The sequence below is a fragment of the Felis catus genome, chromosome B1, assembly GCF_018350175.1.
Source record: "Felis catus isolate Fca126 chromosome B1, F.catus_Fca126_mat1.0, whole genome shotgun sequence".
Taxonomy (NCBI): Eukaryota; Metazoa; Chordata; class Mammalia; order Carnivora; family Felidae; genus Felis; species Felis catus.
Genome location: NC_058371.1, coordinates 48,689,479 through 48,706,163, shown reverse-complemented (window position 1 = coordinate 48,706,163; position 16,685 = coordinate 48,689,479). Strand labels below are relative to the sequence as shown.

General features: G+C 52.6%; 1 protein-coding gene across 1 annotated transcript; it reads left to right on the top strand.

The window, feature by feature from the left end:
• The first annotated feature begins 2,988 nt into the window (after nucleotides 1–2,988).
• On the top strand, nucleotides 2,989–16,368 carry CHRNA2 (cholinergic receptor nicotinic alpha 2 subunit). The gene is made up of 6 exons (XM_023252629.2): nucleotides 2,989–3,288; nucleotides 4,486–4,637; nucleotides 5,020–5,064; nucleotides 8,554–8,663; nucleotides 12,398–13,412; nucleotides 14,613–16,368. The coding sequence occupies exons 1-6, from the start codon at nucleotides 3,180–3,182 to the stop codon at nucleotides 14,736–14,738; spliced, it is 1,557 nt and encodes a 518-aa protein (XP_023108397.2). The 5' UTR covers nucleotides 2,989–3,179; the 3' UTR covers nucleotides 14,739–16,368.
• Nucleotides 16,369–16,685: the final 317 nt, after the last annotated feature.

Genomic DNA, 16,685 nt, shown 5'->3' with positions numbered 1-16,685 from the left:
AACTTTCTCCGGAAATTAATTAGCTGTGCTTTCTTCTGCCTGGGTCTGCTGTAGGGAAGCCTCCAGGAGGCTGGCCTCTGTACCTGCAAGGGCCTGAGCCCCAGACCCAGCCGCTGCAGTTCATCTGTGCCTCAGGAGCTATATATAGACCCACAGGCTGGGGCAGGCATCACGCAAACATTATGCATGATGTGTAGCGAGATGTTAGTTCATGTATATATAAAGCTGCGCTCCCATTACAGAACTCCTAATAATTAGGCTCCAGAAATTGCGGTTTGGACAGAAGCTGCTCCAGAAGGAGTCTGTGTTGGGGGAGGTATCTACGGAAGAAGCTTCCCATTTTCCCATTGACAGGATCCCTTGCTTCACCCCACTTGGATCGTGGAGCCCCCCACCCCTCCCCCTGTCCCACCAGGAGAGCTGTGCGCTGTTCTCTTGATACTCATTAGATGTTTTAGAGAAGCCAACTTCTGGGGGCTTCCAGCCTTTTCCACCTGCCCTCTGGGGTTTTTGAGGGGGGGGCAGGAAGGATCTAAGAACTGAGCGGGGTAGGACTGCTAAGTGAGGAAACCTGGAGCAAGGGTGAGTTGCAGTGTGTGGCATGAGGGTAAGGGTGGCTGGTGGTCAGGGGCCATATTCTCCTGAGGGAACAGGAGATAAATGTAATTGTCAATTTCTAATAAGTCTTTGAATTGAAACCCAAGAAAATCAATACAGGAGCACCTTCTCTGCCCAAACACATTCTGGAAAAGCCGATTATAATACATATATTTCAGAACTGCCAGCACAGTGAAATTCACATGAAGCCCCTCCCACACGCTCTCTCCCTCCAAGGTGACACAAGCCATCAACGCGGGAGGCTGTGGGCTCTTCGTGTCCCCATGACCCCATGCCTCCACTTCTCCTACCCAGCCCCCTGCACTTCGCAGGCGCTGTGGTGGTCATGATCCCTCGTGCTCCCTCCCTGCACCCGTCCTGAGGGGTAGGCAGGCAGAGACTGTTCTATCCTTGCACCAGATAATCCCAGAGGGCTTGAGTGCCCTGACCAAGTCCTGAGTCAGGAGAGTGGTGGCCAGGACTCAGAGCCACATTCGCGAACTCCAGGAGGGCAGGCAGGGTGGGGGGACAGGCTTGAGGAGAGGTGGGACATCAATGATGGAATCGCTGCTCCAAGAGTAGGGGCAGAGTCGCCCGGCAGATGAGAATGGAACACACAGGAGAGGATGGACCTGGGGGCTGCATTTTAAAATCCCTTTCACTCATGTTCTTTTTTCTTTTTAAATTGCAGTAAAATATACATGACATGAAATTTACCATTAGTGCCATTCAAAATGTTGTGTAGACATCACCGGTATCGAGTTCTAGAACATTCTCTTCATCCCAAAGGGAAACCCCATGCCCGTTACCTGCACTGTGTCCCAAGGACACAGCTGGTGCCGGACAGAGTTGGCATTTGACACGTGCAGACTGTGGCTGAACAGTAGACATCATTATTTTGCCAACAAGAAGCGTGGTTAGAAGAAGAAGAAGAAGAAGAAGAAGAGGAAAGTGCTAATTTGAATATGTAAACTTTTTAGGGTAATACTGAATTTTTCCAGTAACGTTTTAAATCACATACTATATACATTAACACATTAACTTAAAAATACAGCTTTTCCCCAACTCCCTCTGTTGTGAAATATTTAACACTTCACTCACATCTTTGACATCAGGTCCTTCTTACCACTGGAATCATTTTTTTAACATTTATTTATTTATTTTGAGAGAGAGGCAGAGAGAGAGAGAGAGAGAGAGAGAGGGAATTCCAAACAGGCTCCACACTGTCAGCTCAGAGACTGACTCAGGGCTCGATCTCACAAACCTTGAGATCATGACCTGAGCCGAAATCAAGAGTCAGACGCTTAACCAACTGAGCCACTCAGGTGCCCCTGAACCGTGTTGTGAATCAGAGATCCACATTCTAGCCTATATTATTGTCCCTACAGTCTAAAGAGACTTGGCTATTTTTTATTAATACAGAAAATGTTTATTTCTTTAATAACAGTTTTTTGAGATATAATTAACATATCATAAAATTCATCCTTTTAAAATGTACAGTTTGGGGATGCCCGGGTGGCTCAGTGGGTTAAGCATCCCATCTTGATATTGGCTCAGGTCATAATGTCACCATTGGCTCAGGTCATGATCTCATGGTTGGTAAATTGAGCCCCATGTTGGACTCTGGACTGACAGCCCGGAGCCTGCTTGGGATTCTCTCTCTACTGTCTTTCTGCCCCTCCCCTGCTCACGAGTGCACGCTTGCACACGTGCTCTCTCAAAAATAAATAAATATTTAAAATATGCATTTTAGTGAATTACATTCGCAGAGCGGAACAACAGACACCGCTAAGTACTTGTAGAACATTTTGACCATCCCCCAAAGAAACCCTGTACCCTTAGCGGTCACTCCCTCTTCTCCTTTCCCCTCCAGCCCCCCACCAAAGCAGCTAATCTGCTCTCTGTCTCCACAGATGTACCCATTCTGGATATTTCATATACGTAGGGTCACATCACGTGTAGTTTTGTGTGTCTGGCATCTTTTACTTCGCATGTTTCCAAGGTCCATCCATGCTGTAGAAGGTCAGCGCACCCTTCCATGGTACCAACATTCCACCCCTCGTGTATTTCTTTATCAGCTCGTCGGCATTTGGGTGCTTCCATTTTGGCTATGGTGAACAGCACCCGAGTTCTTCCACTGACCACCTCTTGCGGCGTGATTATCTCCATTTTACAGGTGCAACACTGAGGCCAGAGCAGTGGGGACTCCAATCCCATCTTGTACCCACCCCCCCTCCGTCCAGCGCGTCAGGGTTTCTCTCAGGCCAGAGTCGCTGGTTGATGCCAGAGAGAGAAGGTGTTAGATCTTCACTTAAGCCAGAGAGAGCCCAAGAGCCCTCTACTCGTGGGAAGCCTGCGTGCTCACCTTTTACAGCTCTGTGAAGTGTGAGGAACCCAGGCACACACACCCGTGTCAGGGATGCACAGCCCTAAGCCCCCTTCTGTGACCTGCTCAGGTTCTATAGCGAGAAGGGCCGTGTGGCGTCCAGCAGAAGCTCTGCCGTGCCAGCAACTGGACCCTCTACTGGGGAAGCAGGTCTGAGCCTCAGCCCACAGCAAAGCCCTGGCCTGCCCTCCTTCTGATGTCCAGGGGAAACCAGACCCCACCCTCTGAAGCCATGGGCCCTTCCCGCTCTGCAGTCCTGTCCTCGATGAGGCTCGGTCTGTGGTGGCTCCTTCTGAGCCCAGCAGGTGAGTGGGTGTAATCACTAGGACATCATGTCGCACCTGTAGGCTCCCGTGCCGCATGGGGGAGACTCCTGCAGGTGGGCTCCCGGCAGCTGCCAGCGCTGCAGGGGACTTGAGTAGCTCCTCCCACAGCGGGAAGGTGGCGGGGCACTCGCGGCTTTCATGCTGGGAGCTGTGGCACCTCGAGCCTCCCGAAGGTCAGCGTTCCTCAACTGCAAAATGCCCCTCGTTCTGCGAACTGCCCCAGGCTGTCGTGAGGACCACGTGAGATGCAAGTCTGGGACGAGCCCCTGGGATACAGTGGGCACTCAGTACACGGCAACTGCTATTACTGATGTGCTTTTCTGGATTTCAGCGCAGCATTCTTGGCTTGCTCGGGCGGGGGAACCTTGAAGAGTGAGGCTGTGTGCAGAGCGCGGTGAAAACAAACACGAACGATTCCATCCACAATTTTGGGACACTTTGCCTGGCTGATAAGAAGGAGCAAATGCCAGTGGTTGGAGCAAAAATGGGGGAGATGCCTGAAGTAGCAGAGGATTTTGTGGTTAGCATTAGCGGTTCGTTGACTGGTGCGTGGGAATGAAAGGCTCGCTGTGATGGGTGAAGCCCTTCTCCCTGCAGCTCACTCCATGCCAACCAGGTGTCTCCCCCATATCGCTGTCCCTGGGGGCTCTTCAGTTCTAGGCTGCATGTTATCTGTAGGTCTGACTTCTTCTCCATTCCTCCGTCTCTGCCTCCCTGTCCAGCACTTATTTCCATGCCTTCTTATCTAATAGTCACAGCGTAACTGACATTTCTTTATTTATTTACTTGAGGAGGCAGGGCAGAGAAGGAGAGAGAGAGACAGACAGACAGATAGAGAGAATCCCAAGCAGGCTCTCTGCTCTCATTGCAAAGCCCAACGTGGAGCTCACTCCCGCAAAGTGGGAGATCATGACCTGAGCTGAAATCAAGAGTCAGGGGTTTAACCATCTGAGCCACCTGGGAGCCCCTTTGGGCTCCCAGCCATGTGCTGGTTGCTTTAAGTTCTACTTTATTATGTTGAATCCTCAAAACAATGTTTTGAGCCCAGCTCTGGATAGAGTCCCCATTTTGCAGATGAGGAAACTGAGGTTCAGTGGTTCTGATTTGATGGGGGAGGGACCCAAGCACCCACCACCATGGACTCCTGGAGACCCCACTCTTCCTTCCTGTCCGCAGGGTCAGCACAGCGAGCCTCCCGTACCCAAGCCGAGGACCGACTCTTCAAACACCTCTTTAGGGGCTACAACCGCTGGGCACGGCCAGTGCCCAACACCTCAGACGTGGTGATCGTGCGCTTTGGGCTGTCCATTGCCCAGCTCATCGATGTGGTGCGCCTGTCCCCCATACTTCTCCCTCTTGGGATCAGGCCCCAGACCACAGGTCCCTTTCCCGGGGTCCTTCCTCCCTACCCCCCACTCTCCCAGCCCCACACCCCCTCCTGAGAGGGCAGTGATTGGCAGCAGCGGGTTTTCTAAGTGCCCTGCTTGTTCCACTGGACGCAAAGTCAGAGGACCCAAGTGGCCCGTGTGATCTTGAAGAATCTGAGTAAGGGTGGCGGTATCGGGAGGGAATGGTAAATTGGGCTGGGCTTGGGGTGTCGCATAAGAGGTTCCTCTGGTGAGTAGGGGGCCTGCATCGTCCCACCCCACTCTACCCTGTTTTGGGGGGCTGGTTCCATCACTGCCTGTTCTTATTCTCTCTACCGGTCAGGATGAGAAGAACCAAATGATGACCACCAACGTCTGGCTAAAGCAGGTGAGATTCTCTCCACTGGTTGGGGCGAGAATAAGGGAGGGAGCCCACGGACCCCAGACCCACCCAGGACTCTCTCACTCTCAGCGGGATTCTGAATTCATGTTTCACCCAAGAGTTACCACTTGGGACATTCCCAAAGCCAGCCGATTGCAGCATGCTCCTCGTAGGGGCTGTGCTCTGAGACTCCAAGTCCAGTACCTGAGAATGTCACCTACAAGAACCCAGTCACCCCCTTTCTGGGAATGGGCATTTTCTACGTCCCGGCTATTGTTTGGAGATCAGTTTATTGAGTTGTCACTGAAAACCCAAAGGAGGTTTCATTCTGCCCCTTTTACAGCTGAGGAAAGCCTGAAGCTGAGTGCAACTCAGCTAGAAAAGGGGGGCCCAGGTGTGCTCAACTCGGAACCGCAGGCTCCTTCTGCGGGAGAATGCTGGGTGTTCCACGTCTATGCTGCCTAACAAACTACCCCGAAACTTAATGGCTCAAAGTAACAGTTGTCATATCTCATAGCTTTATGGCCAGGAGTTTGGGTGATGTCTTCTGCTTTGAGTGGCAACTACTGGTGATACTTGGTGCTGTTTAACCTGTGGTCTGCTCTGGAGGTTCTAAGAGCGCTTGACTCATGTCAATTCCTTAGGAGGGGTGTCTGGAAGGCTCGGGAAGGTTCTGGAAGCTGGGTCCACAGGGCCCTTCTTTCTCTTCAGGCATAGTCAGGGTGTCTCCATGAGTTCTCTCCTGCAGGGGAGTTGGACGCCTCACCTGGTGGTTCAGACACCCCAGAGCCAGGGTCCTCAGAGTCAGGAGATGAAGCTGCTGGCTTCTTATGGTCTGAAAACTGGCCTGCATCCATCCTGGAAAAGAATGTGTGACCCTTTTTGATGTACTGTCCTTGGGGGCAGAACTTGGGGGGCACAGGCTTTATTAGAGCCTGAATATATTCCTTTCCTCTTCACCCCCTCGCGCTCTGCCTGGCCCCTCCCCAGGCCCCGAAGTGGAGATGGTGAGAGCACATGAGAAAGAGGACCTAGCCTTCTGTCTACTTTCCCCCCATACTCCGTCTTTCTGCCCCATTGGTAACTTAACCATCTCCTATCTCAGAGGCTCGTACCCAGAAAACCACAACAATCAGAATTTTGATTGGCATTTCCATTTTGAGTCTTTTGAATGACTGCCTTACTTTCTGTAAGTGGCTAGTGGTGTCCTTCCTGCCTCCATAGGCCCTGGGGCGGTATGCTGGCCACTTAATTTATAGTTGGATGCTTAGGTTGGAGGTGTGGAGCAGGCCCCTCTGACAATGTTCACCTTGCGGCTGTCAGGGGCCACACAGCTCATCTTTACAGATGTGCACACTGAGGCCCAGAATAGTAAGAGACTTGGGAAGCCACATAGTCCCGAAGTTCAGGGGGAGACCTAGAACCTGGGCTGCCGTAATTGTCCCCATGAGCCCGTCACCTTGGCTTCGGGGGCTGGGGTGGGAAGCAGAGGAAGGAGCACTGGAGCAGAAGTCAGGCCAACCAGCACCACCTCTGACCAGCCTCAAACCTCACTTTCCTCATCTGTGAAATGGGGATAGTATAAACCGTTGCCTGCATCGGCAACCAATTGCCAATTAATATAACCCATTGGTGTAGATGCCCTCCATGTGTTGGTTGAACCCAAAAGCTAGACAGATGATGGTCTAGGGGCAAGGGGATAGGTTTCTGAAGATCAGTCCCTTTCAAAATTATTCAACGTCCTGAGAAATCCTGACAATTTTACGAACGTTTCAACCTTTCTTATTTTGCAAGTCTGGCTCCTCTGAGCACCTCAGCCTTCCCCTACAGGTGAACGGTCAATACCACAGCTAGGTCAGTGTCTTCCCAAGCGTGGTTTGGGTACCAACGGCAGTGTTTTGTGAGATGATTTTACTTGCCTCGCTAATCTTTTGGTAATAGTCGTGTATTTATATTCTAGTGGATGTTTTCGAATGCTCTTGGTTTTCTAGTTACGTCAGTGACATAAAATTTCAATATTTATGTAAGTTTAAAAACGGCGAACCAATTTAAAGGAAAATACTAAGCACATGATGAGACAGGTGGTGCACATATATTGGAAAAAATTATGAAAATGGGGCTTGGAAGTTTGAGGCTGGGGAACCACTGAGTTAGACCAGTGCTTTTCCGCTCATGCTCCTGCTTCCTGGAAATGCTTGCCTTTCCCTTCTCTCCTTCCTGGATCTCTACCCAGGTGGATGCTTTGTGTAAACGTCACATGACTATCCTTAGAGGGGAAAAGGCATCATTCATGAGACCCTTTCCCAGGGTGCATCACAGCGCTATTTTAGTGCAGATGTACGGAAGCAAAATGGCTCCTGGGATGAGGGCAGGCTTGGAGGCCAGGGGAGGCCAGGATTCAAGCACCCTCCATACTTCACTTTCCTCACCCTAACCCACAGGATTACTTGTGAAGATTAGAGAGAACCATCTAGAGGGCCTGCGACAAAAGTGGGTTTCTAAATGGTAGTAGTCATTATTTTAATTATGATAAGCCCTTGGAGGCAAAGGACAGCCTTGTGTGTCGACCCCAGTCATCATCTGTTGGGGGTGGCTGTTTCCTTCAGGTCCAGAAGAGATCTGGGAAGCCCTCCCAGAGACAGGACCAGACAGCTTTAGAGGGAGGAGGCATTGTTTTCATTGCTCAGAGACACGTTTACTGAGCATTCACCAGGGGTGTGGTGCTAGGGAGCCAGAGTGAGAAACAGATGTCCCTGGCTTCATAGAACTCACAGAGGCATTCAATAAACCCATACGCAAATCCACATTGCTCGCCACTATGATCATGCCAAAGAGGGAAATTTCAGAGAGCGGGTAATGCTAACCTGGTTTGGGGGGGAAAGATTCACTTGGACCAGCTGCTGAGAGCAAGGTTGCCCCCCTTCCCCCCCCCCCCCCCCCGCATCCCCTTGCTGCTGGGACTCCCAGGGGGCCCTCTGAAGCACAGTCAGGAAGTCACTGCATAACTCTGGCAGGATGTGTTCACCTCTCTGGTCCTCAGTTTCCTTACTTGTTAAAATGGGGAAATACTGCCACGTGCTCAGCATTCCCTGCCCGGCTCTCCCGCTAAGGCTCTTCCCAGACAGAGGGTGTAAAAATACGTAAACTGTGGGGCGCTAATAAATGTTCCTACAAGTGAGTGAGGTGGCTCTCCAGGGTCTTCCTGCTAGGGAGGCAAAATGAGGACTAGAAGCGGGACTAGGGTGACCTATGGTCTTGGTGCGCTCGTACTAGAGTTGGGGCAAAGCTGGGGGATGCTGATCTTAGGCTGGACTTCCGATCCCCAACTCAGAGCCCTGGCCCAGCCTCCCAGACTTTTCCCTTCTCTGGGGCTAGGAGAGGCGCTTGGGACGTTCCCGCCAGCTGCTGAGGCGTCCCCAGGCTGCCCTAGGTGTTCCCAGGTGGTTCCCTGGGCGGTGCTGGTGATGTGACCCCCTCCCCCCCTCCCATGCACAGGAGTGGAATGATTACAAGCTGCACTGGAACCCGGCCGATTTCGGCAACATCACATCCCTCCGGGTCCCTTCCGAGATGATCTGGATCCCTGACATTGTCCTCTACAACAAGTAGGAAACCAGGGATCCTGGAGGCCCCTGGGAGGCCCCTGGGGTGGGGGGCGGGTAAAGAGAGGCTCGGCTGGGTTGGACGTGGGCGGTACCTTCTTGTGTCCCTGCTTCCTTGCTTTCCTCTCAACTCCTGTTTGCTCATCCTTACCCCCTTCCCCTTCCTCTTGGTTCCATTATTTCTTTCCTTGTGTTCTCGCACTCAGACACCCAAACTTACTGAGTGAGCATCCACTCTAAATCAGTGCACGGTGCTGTGCTGGGTGGTGGTGGGGGACACAGATTTGCCAACATTGAGTAGTATTTGCAACATGTGGCTGGTGCAGGCTCTGAAAACAGTGGCTAGGAGTTGGCGGTTTGCAGGCTGACAGTACTGCTGGAACAGGTAAGCAGCATCCCCCTGGGGGGGGAAACACCTTCCAGGGAGCAAACTCACTTGGTATGGGTACTTTTTAAAACTCATATTATTGACAGTTGTCTTGTATTCAAGACCAAAAAGGAGCCGTCTTTGAGCATAGTGACGAGAAGCTAATAAAAGCCAAGGAGAGTCTAAAGACGGCACCAAGAACACCAACACAATTTTTTTTTTAGTGTTTTTAATTTTTATTTATTTCAAGAGATACAGAGAGAGGGAGCAGGGGAGGGGCAGAGAGAGAGAGAGGGAGAGAGAGAATCCCAAGCATGTTCCGCGCTGTCAGCACAGAGCCCGATGCGGGGCTCGAACTCACCAAGGGTGAGATCATGACCCGAGCCGAAGTCAGTTGCTCAGCTGACTGAGCCACCCAGGTGTCTCCACAATTTTTTTTTAAAGAAGGTATAGAGATCTATACTTCCATTTGTGTTTGCTGTCAGGTAATTCTTGATTTAGAAATCAAAACTTAAGGGGCATCTAGGTGGCTCAGTTGGTTGAGCGTCCGACTTGGGCTCAGGTCATGATTTCACGGTTCGTGGGTTCAAGACCCCCGTCAGGCTCTGTGCTGACAGCTCAGAGGCTGCAGCCTGCTTTGGATTCTGTGTCTCCCTCTCTCTCTGCCCCTCCCCCACTTGTGCTCTGTCTCTCTCTCTTTCAGAAATGAATACACGTTAAAAAAAATTAAACAAAACCTGTTCTATAGAAATCAAAACGTAAAAGCTGTTTGGCATTATGCTTGTCTAACAGTGTTTTCTAAAGTGGGGCTCTAAAGGGTGCTAGTTCTCAGAGATATAAATAGGTATGAAAAGTAGTCCTGTGGTCAAATAATTTTGGTTAACATTGTATATCATTAAGTCTCCTGTCCTGGCCCCAGTCTTTTGGAAAATGTTAGGACAAGACAGCATTTTAAATGTTAGAAGTTGCACAGCCAAGAAACCCATGTAGCCTAGGATTTCCCTGTTCATTTGGCCCGAATTTGGAAAAGCTATTTTTAAATAAAACAAAGGGAGACAGATCCACTTTTGGAGTCTTGGTGTCTTCAGATAGGTCAAAGGGGAATGACAATGATTCCTTTACGCCACCCATCCCTGGTCAGACCCAAAGCCCTGAACGTCTGTAAACACACAGCACGGATTTCTGGAAGGTCTAACACTGCAGGTGCCTAGTGTTTGCTGTCACTGGACTCATGGACCCCTTTGTGCCCCAGAGCCGCCCCCTCCCGCCCCCCCCCCCCCCCCCACCCTGAGCCAGCACCCAGGATCCTTCGTGTTGCTGTTTCTGGCAGAAGTCAGGAGCAAAATCCTACACCTGATGTTTGGGATTGCCAATAAAGCTTTGGCCAGTGTTACTTGATTATAACAGGAAAGTCTTTTGATAGGATGAAAGTTCAAACCAAATTCTTGCAGACATTCAAAGAAAGGTCTCCTCCATGGAGGCATTCCACTCCAGGCGAAACTGAAGGATCAAGGAAATTGCACTTTTCCTTCCTCAGAATGGGGCACATGTTGCCATCTAGTGGTAATTCTGCGTGGTGACAAAAAAATGCCTTAAAAAAAATTAAAGTTTGCCCTGATATTTGTTACTATCAAAGTTCCCGTTTCCAATCCCGTTTTTCCAATCCGTGGTCTGGAATTTCTCCATGGGAAAGAAGGTTGTCTTCCCGTGTGTTCTTCTGGTTCCCCTGCCTTATAGGGAATTGGAGGGAGAAGGAAGGCTCCTTAAATGCTGGGGTGTGGAGCCCACCGCACTGCCTGCCCCCTCTACCCCCCAGGGAATCAGGGACTCAGGCTATCAGGAAGCCCCCAGCGAATGGTCACTGTTCTTCCAGTGTTCCCCGAGCCTTTGTGGGTCCTTGGATGCTTAGCCCCATGACACCACAAACATCATCTCCCACCACCCCTTCTTTAAAAAAATATTTTTTTAATGTTTATTTATTTTTGAGAGAAAGAGAGAGAGAGAGAGAGAGCGCGCACCAGCAGGGGAGGGGCAGAGAGAGAGGGAGACACAGAATCCGAAGCAGGCTCCAGGCTCTGAGCTGCCAGCACAGAGCCCGACGTGGGGGGGGGGGGGGGGCTCGAACCCACGGACCGTGAGATCATGAAAATCAGAAACGCAACCGACTGCGCCACCCAGGTGCCCCTTCTACCACCCCTTCTTATGCCCTGCCCCCCAAACCTGAGCACACACTGAGTTCTGTCTTTCCCCTCTTCTTCCTCTGTTCCCAGCCCAGGCTCTGCTGGTAGGCTCTTCACCCCATCTCTCTGCCAATCCCACTACTTTCAGGGTGACCCTGCTCACTTGGGGAGGTCCTCCCACCCCCACCTCCACCCCCGCCCCCAATGTGTCTTGGGGAGCACTTGGACTGCCCTTGGAGTGCTGCTGCCAAACTGCCTCCCTTGTGGTGTAGGTGTGCAGGGCTGCCTCTGGTTTCCTCGAGGTTCCTGAAGGGCAGGCCCGTGTCCCACATCCCATCCCCCCACAGCTCCCGTGCGGCCCCTAGTGGATGAGGCCCAGGTAGAAACGCACAGTAAATGGATGGAGTCAAGGAGGTATCTCTCTACACCAGCAGAGGTGCTGGGTCTCTTCTGAGCAAGGAGCTAAGGATCCCAGGTGGAGAAGGCAAGACCCCAGATAAGGGCTTTGCTGACCATCTGCTGGGGGGAGGAAATATACACAATCACTCTAACATATTAAATGAATACCAGCAGGCAATGAGACTATATGCCCCATGGGTTTATAAACATGTAAAAAATTATATACACGATCTGTATGTCAGTCAAACATATATGATGTACATGACATCAGAATGTTAATGTGGTTATTTAAAAAATTCTCTTTTTAGATGTTTACTTATCTCGAGAAAGAGAGAGAGTGCACGCATGTGTTCGTGTGCTCTTGCACACTTGCAGGGGAGAGGCAGAGAGAGGGAAAGAGAGAGAGAGAGAGAGAATCCCACGAAGGCTCCATGCTGTCAGCTCAGAGCCCAACACGGGGCTCGATCTCAGGAACCGTGAGATCGTGACCTGAGCCAAGATCGAGAGTGGGACGCTTAACCGACTGAGCCACCCAGGCATCCCTAAAATTCTTGGTATTTTCCTGTATTCCTCAAAATTCCTACTTTTGTAATTAAAAAGACAGCGTTTGAAAGACACTCCTTCAGGTCGCTCTGAATATGCGCGGGAAGAGTCTCACACGCTTGCGTAAATCCCCGCAACTTGGCCAGGTCTGGCTTTGTTCTTGGGGTCCCCTGCTGTTGGCTGTCTGGAGCAGCCTGGCTTGGGCAGGCAGGCTGTGCCAGGTCCTCCAGCTCCTCTCCTGTCTCCAGTGCAGATGGGGAGTTTGCGGTGACCCACATGACCAAGGCTCACCTCTTCTCCACGGGCACTGTGCACTGGGTGCCCCCGGCCATCTACAAGAGCTCCTGCAGCATCGACGTCACCTTCTTCCCCTTCGACCAGCAGAACTGCAAGATGAAGTTTGGCTCCTGGACGTATGACAAGGCCAAGATCGACCTGGAGCAGACAGAGCAGACAGTGGACCTGAAGGACTACTGGGAGAGCGGCGAGTGGGCCATCATCAATGCCACGGGCACCTACAACACCAAGAAGTACGACTGCTGCGCCGAGATCTACCCCGACGTCACCTACTACTTCGTCATCCGGCGCCTGCCCCTCTTCTACACCATCAACCTCATCATCCCCTGCCTGCTCATCTCCTGCCTCACGGTGCTTGTCTTCTACCTGCCCTCCGACTGTGGCGAGAAGATCACGCTCTGCATCTCCGTGCTGCTCTCGCTCACCGTCTTCCTCCTGCTCATCACGGACATCATCCCCTCCACCTCCCTGGTCATCCCGCTCATCGGCGAGTACCTGCTCTTCACCATGATCTTCGTCACGCTCTCCATCGTCATCACGGTCTTTGTACTAAATGTCCACCACCGCTCCCCCCGCACCCACACTATGCCCCACTGGGTGCGGGTGGCCTTTCTGGGCTGTGTGCCCCGGTGGCTTCTGATGAACCGGCCTGTGCCCCCCCTGGAGCCCCGTGACCCCCCAGATCTGAAGCCCAGCTCCTCTCATTACTGGCTGGAGACCAACGTGGATGCGGAGGAAAGAGAGGAGGAAAAGGAGGAGGAAGACAGATGGGGGTGGGCAGCTCACGTATCCCCCTCCATGGGTGTCCTCCATGGCCACGGTGGTCTACATCAGGGGGCCTCAGGGCCCAGGGTGGAGGTCCAGTTGCAGGAGGGCGGGCTTCTGCTGTCACCTCGCATACAGAAGGCACTTGAAGGTGTGCACTATATTGCTGATCACCTGCGATCTGAGGATGCTGACTCTTCGGTGAGTGGGGGCCGGGAGAGGGGCTCTTCCCCTCGGTGATTCCACCAGCCTGGTAGGGAGCCACCTCACCCCAAGGTGTTAGTTTGGGCCACCTGGTCTCTTCATGAGGACCCACTTCCCTCAGTGTGGCCCTTGGGAGTCTGGACTAAACTGATAAAGAACTTCTAGCCAGCAGCTCTTAAGACACTAATTGGCAAGTGGCAGAACAACAGCCAAGGATGCTCTAGTTAAGGCTCACTGGGGGACAGCAGGCCAGAGAAGGAGGGTCCTCAGATGCTGAAATTCCCCGTGCCATCCTCACGCCAGCCTTTATCACCATTACCCTATAGGTGGTGAGGCAAGGGGGCAGAGGGAGGTGGAGGGACTATCATCAGGAAACGATAAATCAGATAAATCAGGCTGCTGCTTTGTCAGCCTTCTTCCTCTGTCCTGATGGGTTTCCTCCCAGTTCTCTTTGTTTGTGGGCTCTGGGCATTTTGTGGAATTCACTATTCACCCACAAACCCTGAGGAACCTGGGTTGTACCAGGCGGGCTCCCCGTCTCGGTGCCTGCTGTGCCCAGTATTATTAGGTCAGCAGGCCACTGCTCAGAATCACAGATTTCTTATCAACCTAGGGAAGGATGAAAGGCCGGGAGGTTATTAGTGGGTGGCTTTGTTGAGTAGATAAGGAAAATTAATCATTAATCTAGGAGCAGGTAGGAATCCAGAACTGTTTGCTTGGTCTTTGAGCACAAATTCCACATAGCCCCACCCCCCCCATGGCCCCACCCCTTTCCCTGGGCCACACTACCCTTGCTTACCTCCTCCTCTCCAACTCCTGCAGTGGATGGGGGAATTGGGTGGGAGGTGATGTCGGGGCAGCAAAGTCTTCACCATTTTGTAACTGCTGAGTGTTGACTTTAAATCACTGTAGGCCCCTGAGAAGACCCATGCCCCTTGGTGGTTGTAGAACCTTTAGCCTCCCTTAGCTGGAACTTGAGAGTCTATGAGAAGGCTCTGGGGTGAGGTCACAGGGGTGGGATAGGACAGGGATCACTAGGAGAGGCTTGTTTGAGTCTTGAGACAACATTAGCTCCCCAAGGTCTCGGTGGGGCCCCTGTTGCCCCCAGTGTCATCGCTACAGGGCTGTGAATGGGTGGGACACTTCCCCTCTCCCAAGGCCTGACCTCTGTCACAGTGAGTCCTTTTCTACCTGCAGGTGAAGGAAGACTGGAAGTATGTGGCCATGGTCATTGATAGGATATTCCTCTGGTTGTTTATCATCGTCTGCTTCCTGGGGACCATTGGACTCTTTCTCCCTCCATTCCTGGCTGGAATGATCTGATTTCCTGTTCCTTGTTTTGGCCCAAAGGCGGCACTGCTTGACCATCTTTAACCGCTGTCCCCTCTAGAGAACACCTTTGGGGTCAACACCATCTGCCTGCAGGTGCCTCTCTGTGGAGTCCTTACACTGGCCTAATCATCAAAGACTCCTTGGGTCAATTCACTTGACGTTACTGTATTATGTGCTGAGAATCTGCTGGGCACAGAGCCCTGCTTTGGATGCTGACGAGCTAGGAAATAAGGAATTTGCTTTGAAGAAGATTACAATATGGTGGTGACGGTGCAAAGCCACATAAGATTCTCTGGCAGGGGCCAGGAAGACACTAACAGGAGGTCCAAGCAGAGTGATCCAGCGGGGAGAGTCACAGACCTCAAAGGATGGGTGCATGGGGAAGAGGGGAGAGGGTGCTTCTGGGGGTGGAAAGGCTGTGAACAGCACTTTGGATTCAGGAATGAGCACGAAGTGTCTAGGAGAACAGGCAGGCTGAGATGGGGCTCCGGGGTGGGAGCAGTGGGAGGAGCTTGGAAAGGCAGGTTAGGGTGTCTTTGAACCATGTAGAAAAGCAAGTTCACATTCTGATCCTGCAGGTCTAACAGTAGGATGGTAAAGACTCTTCTGGAAGGAGAGAAAGGGGGAAGTGGGGCCACAGGTGGCGGTATAGGTTAGGGCCTCTAGGTGGTGGAGGGATGTGTGGTTGGATGCAGGTAGCTGGGCCATCCCACCTTCCTGGAAGCTCATTGGAACCCCTGGCTTCTCCTCACCTTTAGCCACACCCCCTGCTACAAACTGGCTCAGCACCAGCGGCCCCAAGACGTTTGGCAGCGCTGAGAGTCCCTGTCTTCGGGGGTGCCATCTGGCCTTGAATGCATATTAACAAACCAGGAAGCTATCCTGAGCCATTCTTGACTAACTCAAGCTCGCAGCTTGCTCCCCCCAACCCTCTACAGGACACGTGGTGCTCGACGCTCGGGACCTTTGCTCCCAGTGACTGACGGGAACGAGCTGGATCACTCTGCACCTCGAGACTGCTGTGTAAAGGCAGAAGCTGCAGGCCTGCTTCCCTTTCCCAGCCTGGCCTCCTGTTCCTTCCCGAAGTCCCGCAGTGGCTTCTGAGCTGCTCTGTGCAGCCATGGAACCCTCACACCTTGGGATCCGGCAATCTGCACCCCTCGGCCACATGCTGGAACCTGGAAGAGCTCCTGCCCCAGGATCAGGCCTCACCCCTGCCTGTCCAGCCCCTGGAGGGCAGAACCTCAGCCGCTGATGGATGCAGACGGACACTGGGCTCTCCAGACAGCCTGGGGACCCCGGAGAGGAGGCCGAGCAGGGCGAACTTCCAGCTTCCCTTTGGGCTCTGGGGTACCCTCCTTCCAAACCCCCCACTCACCTCTCCCTGACAGACACAGAGGAAATCTGCAATGCCTCGGCCCAGCCCCCCGCTCCTCAGTTCTTCCCAAGACTTGGTGACACATCTGGTTTCTGGCTCCTCTTAGCTCCCGTGGGGGCAGCCTCCCAGCCTCCCTTCTCCTCCCTCCTGGCTCTCCCCGACCCGATCTCCTGTGCCGTGATGTTCCCTCATGCTAGCCCATCTCCCATCCACCTTGCATGTGAGTAAAGAGATGAAATATGAGGCTGAGGCCGCTGCTCTTTCAGCTGTGGGACCCCCCTCCTCAGCATCCGCAGGACCACCCATGCCCCGCTGGAGCCCCAGCTGGGAGACTGTCATCGGTGGTCCTCGTGTGGCCCTGGAGGGGGCTGCCCTGGGTCCCCACTGGAAAGTCACCCTTCGGTCAGGTGCAGGGGTGAAGGGGCTGGAGCACGCACCTGACCCCATGCCCTGGCGTCACCATGCACCCCTCCGTGCTGCAGCCCAGTATTGGCTCTGGAGCTGCGCCCAACAGAGCACAGTCGACTTCTTCCAGGGTTGTGGCCCGAGGCCAGTGTCCC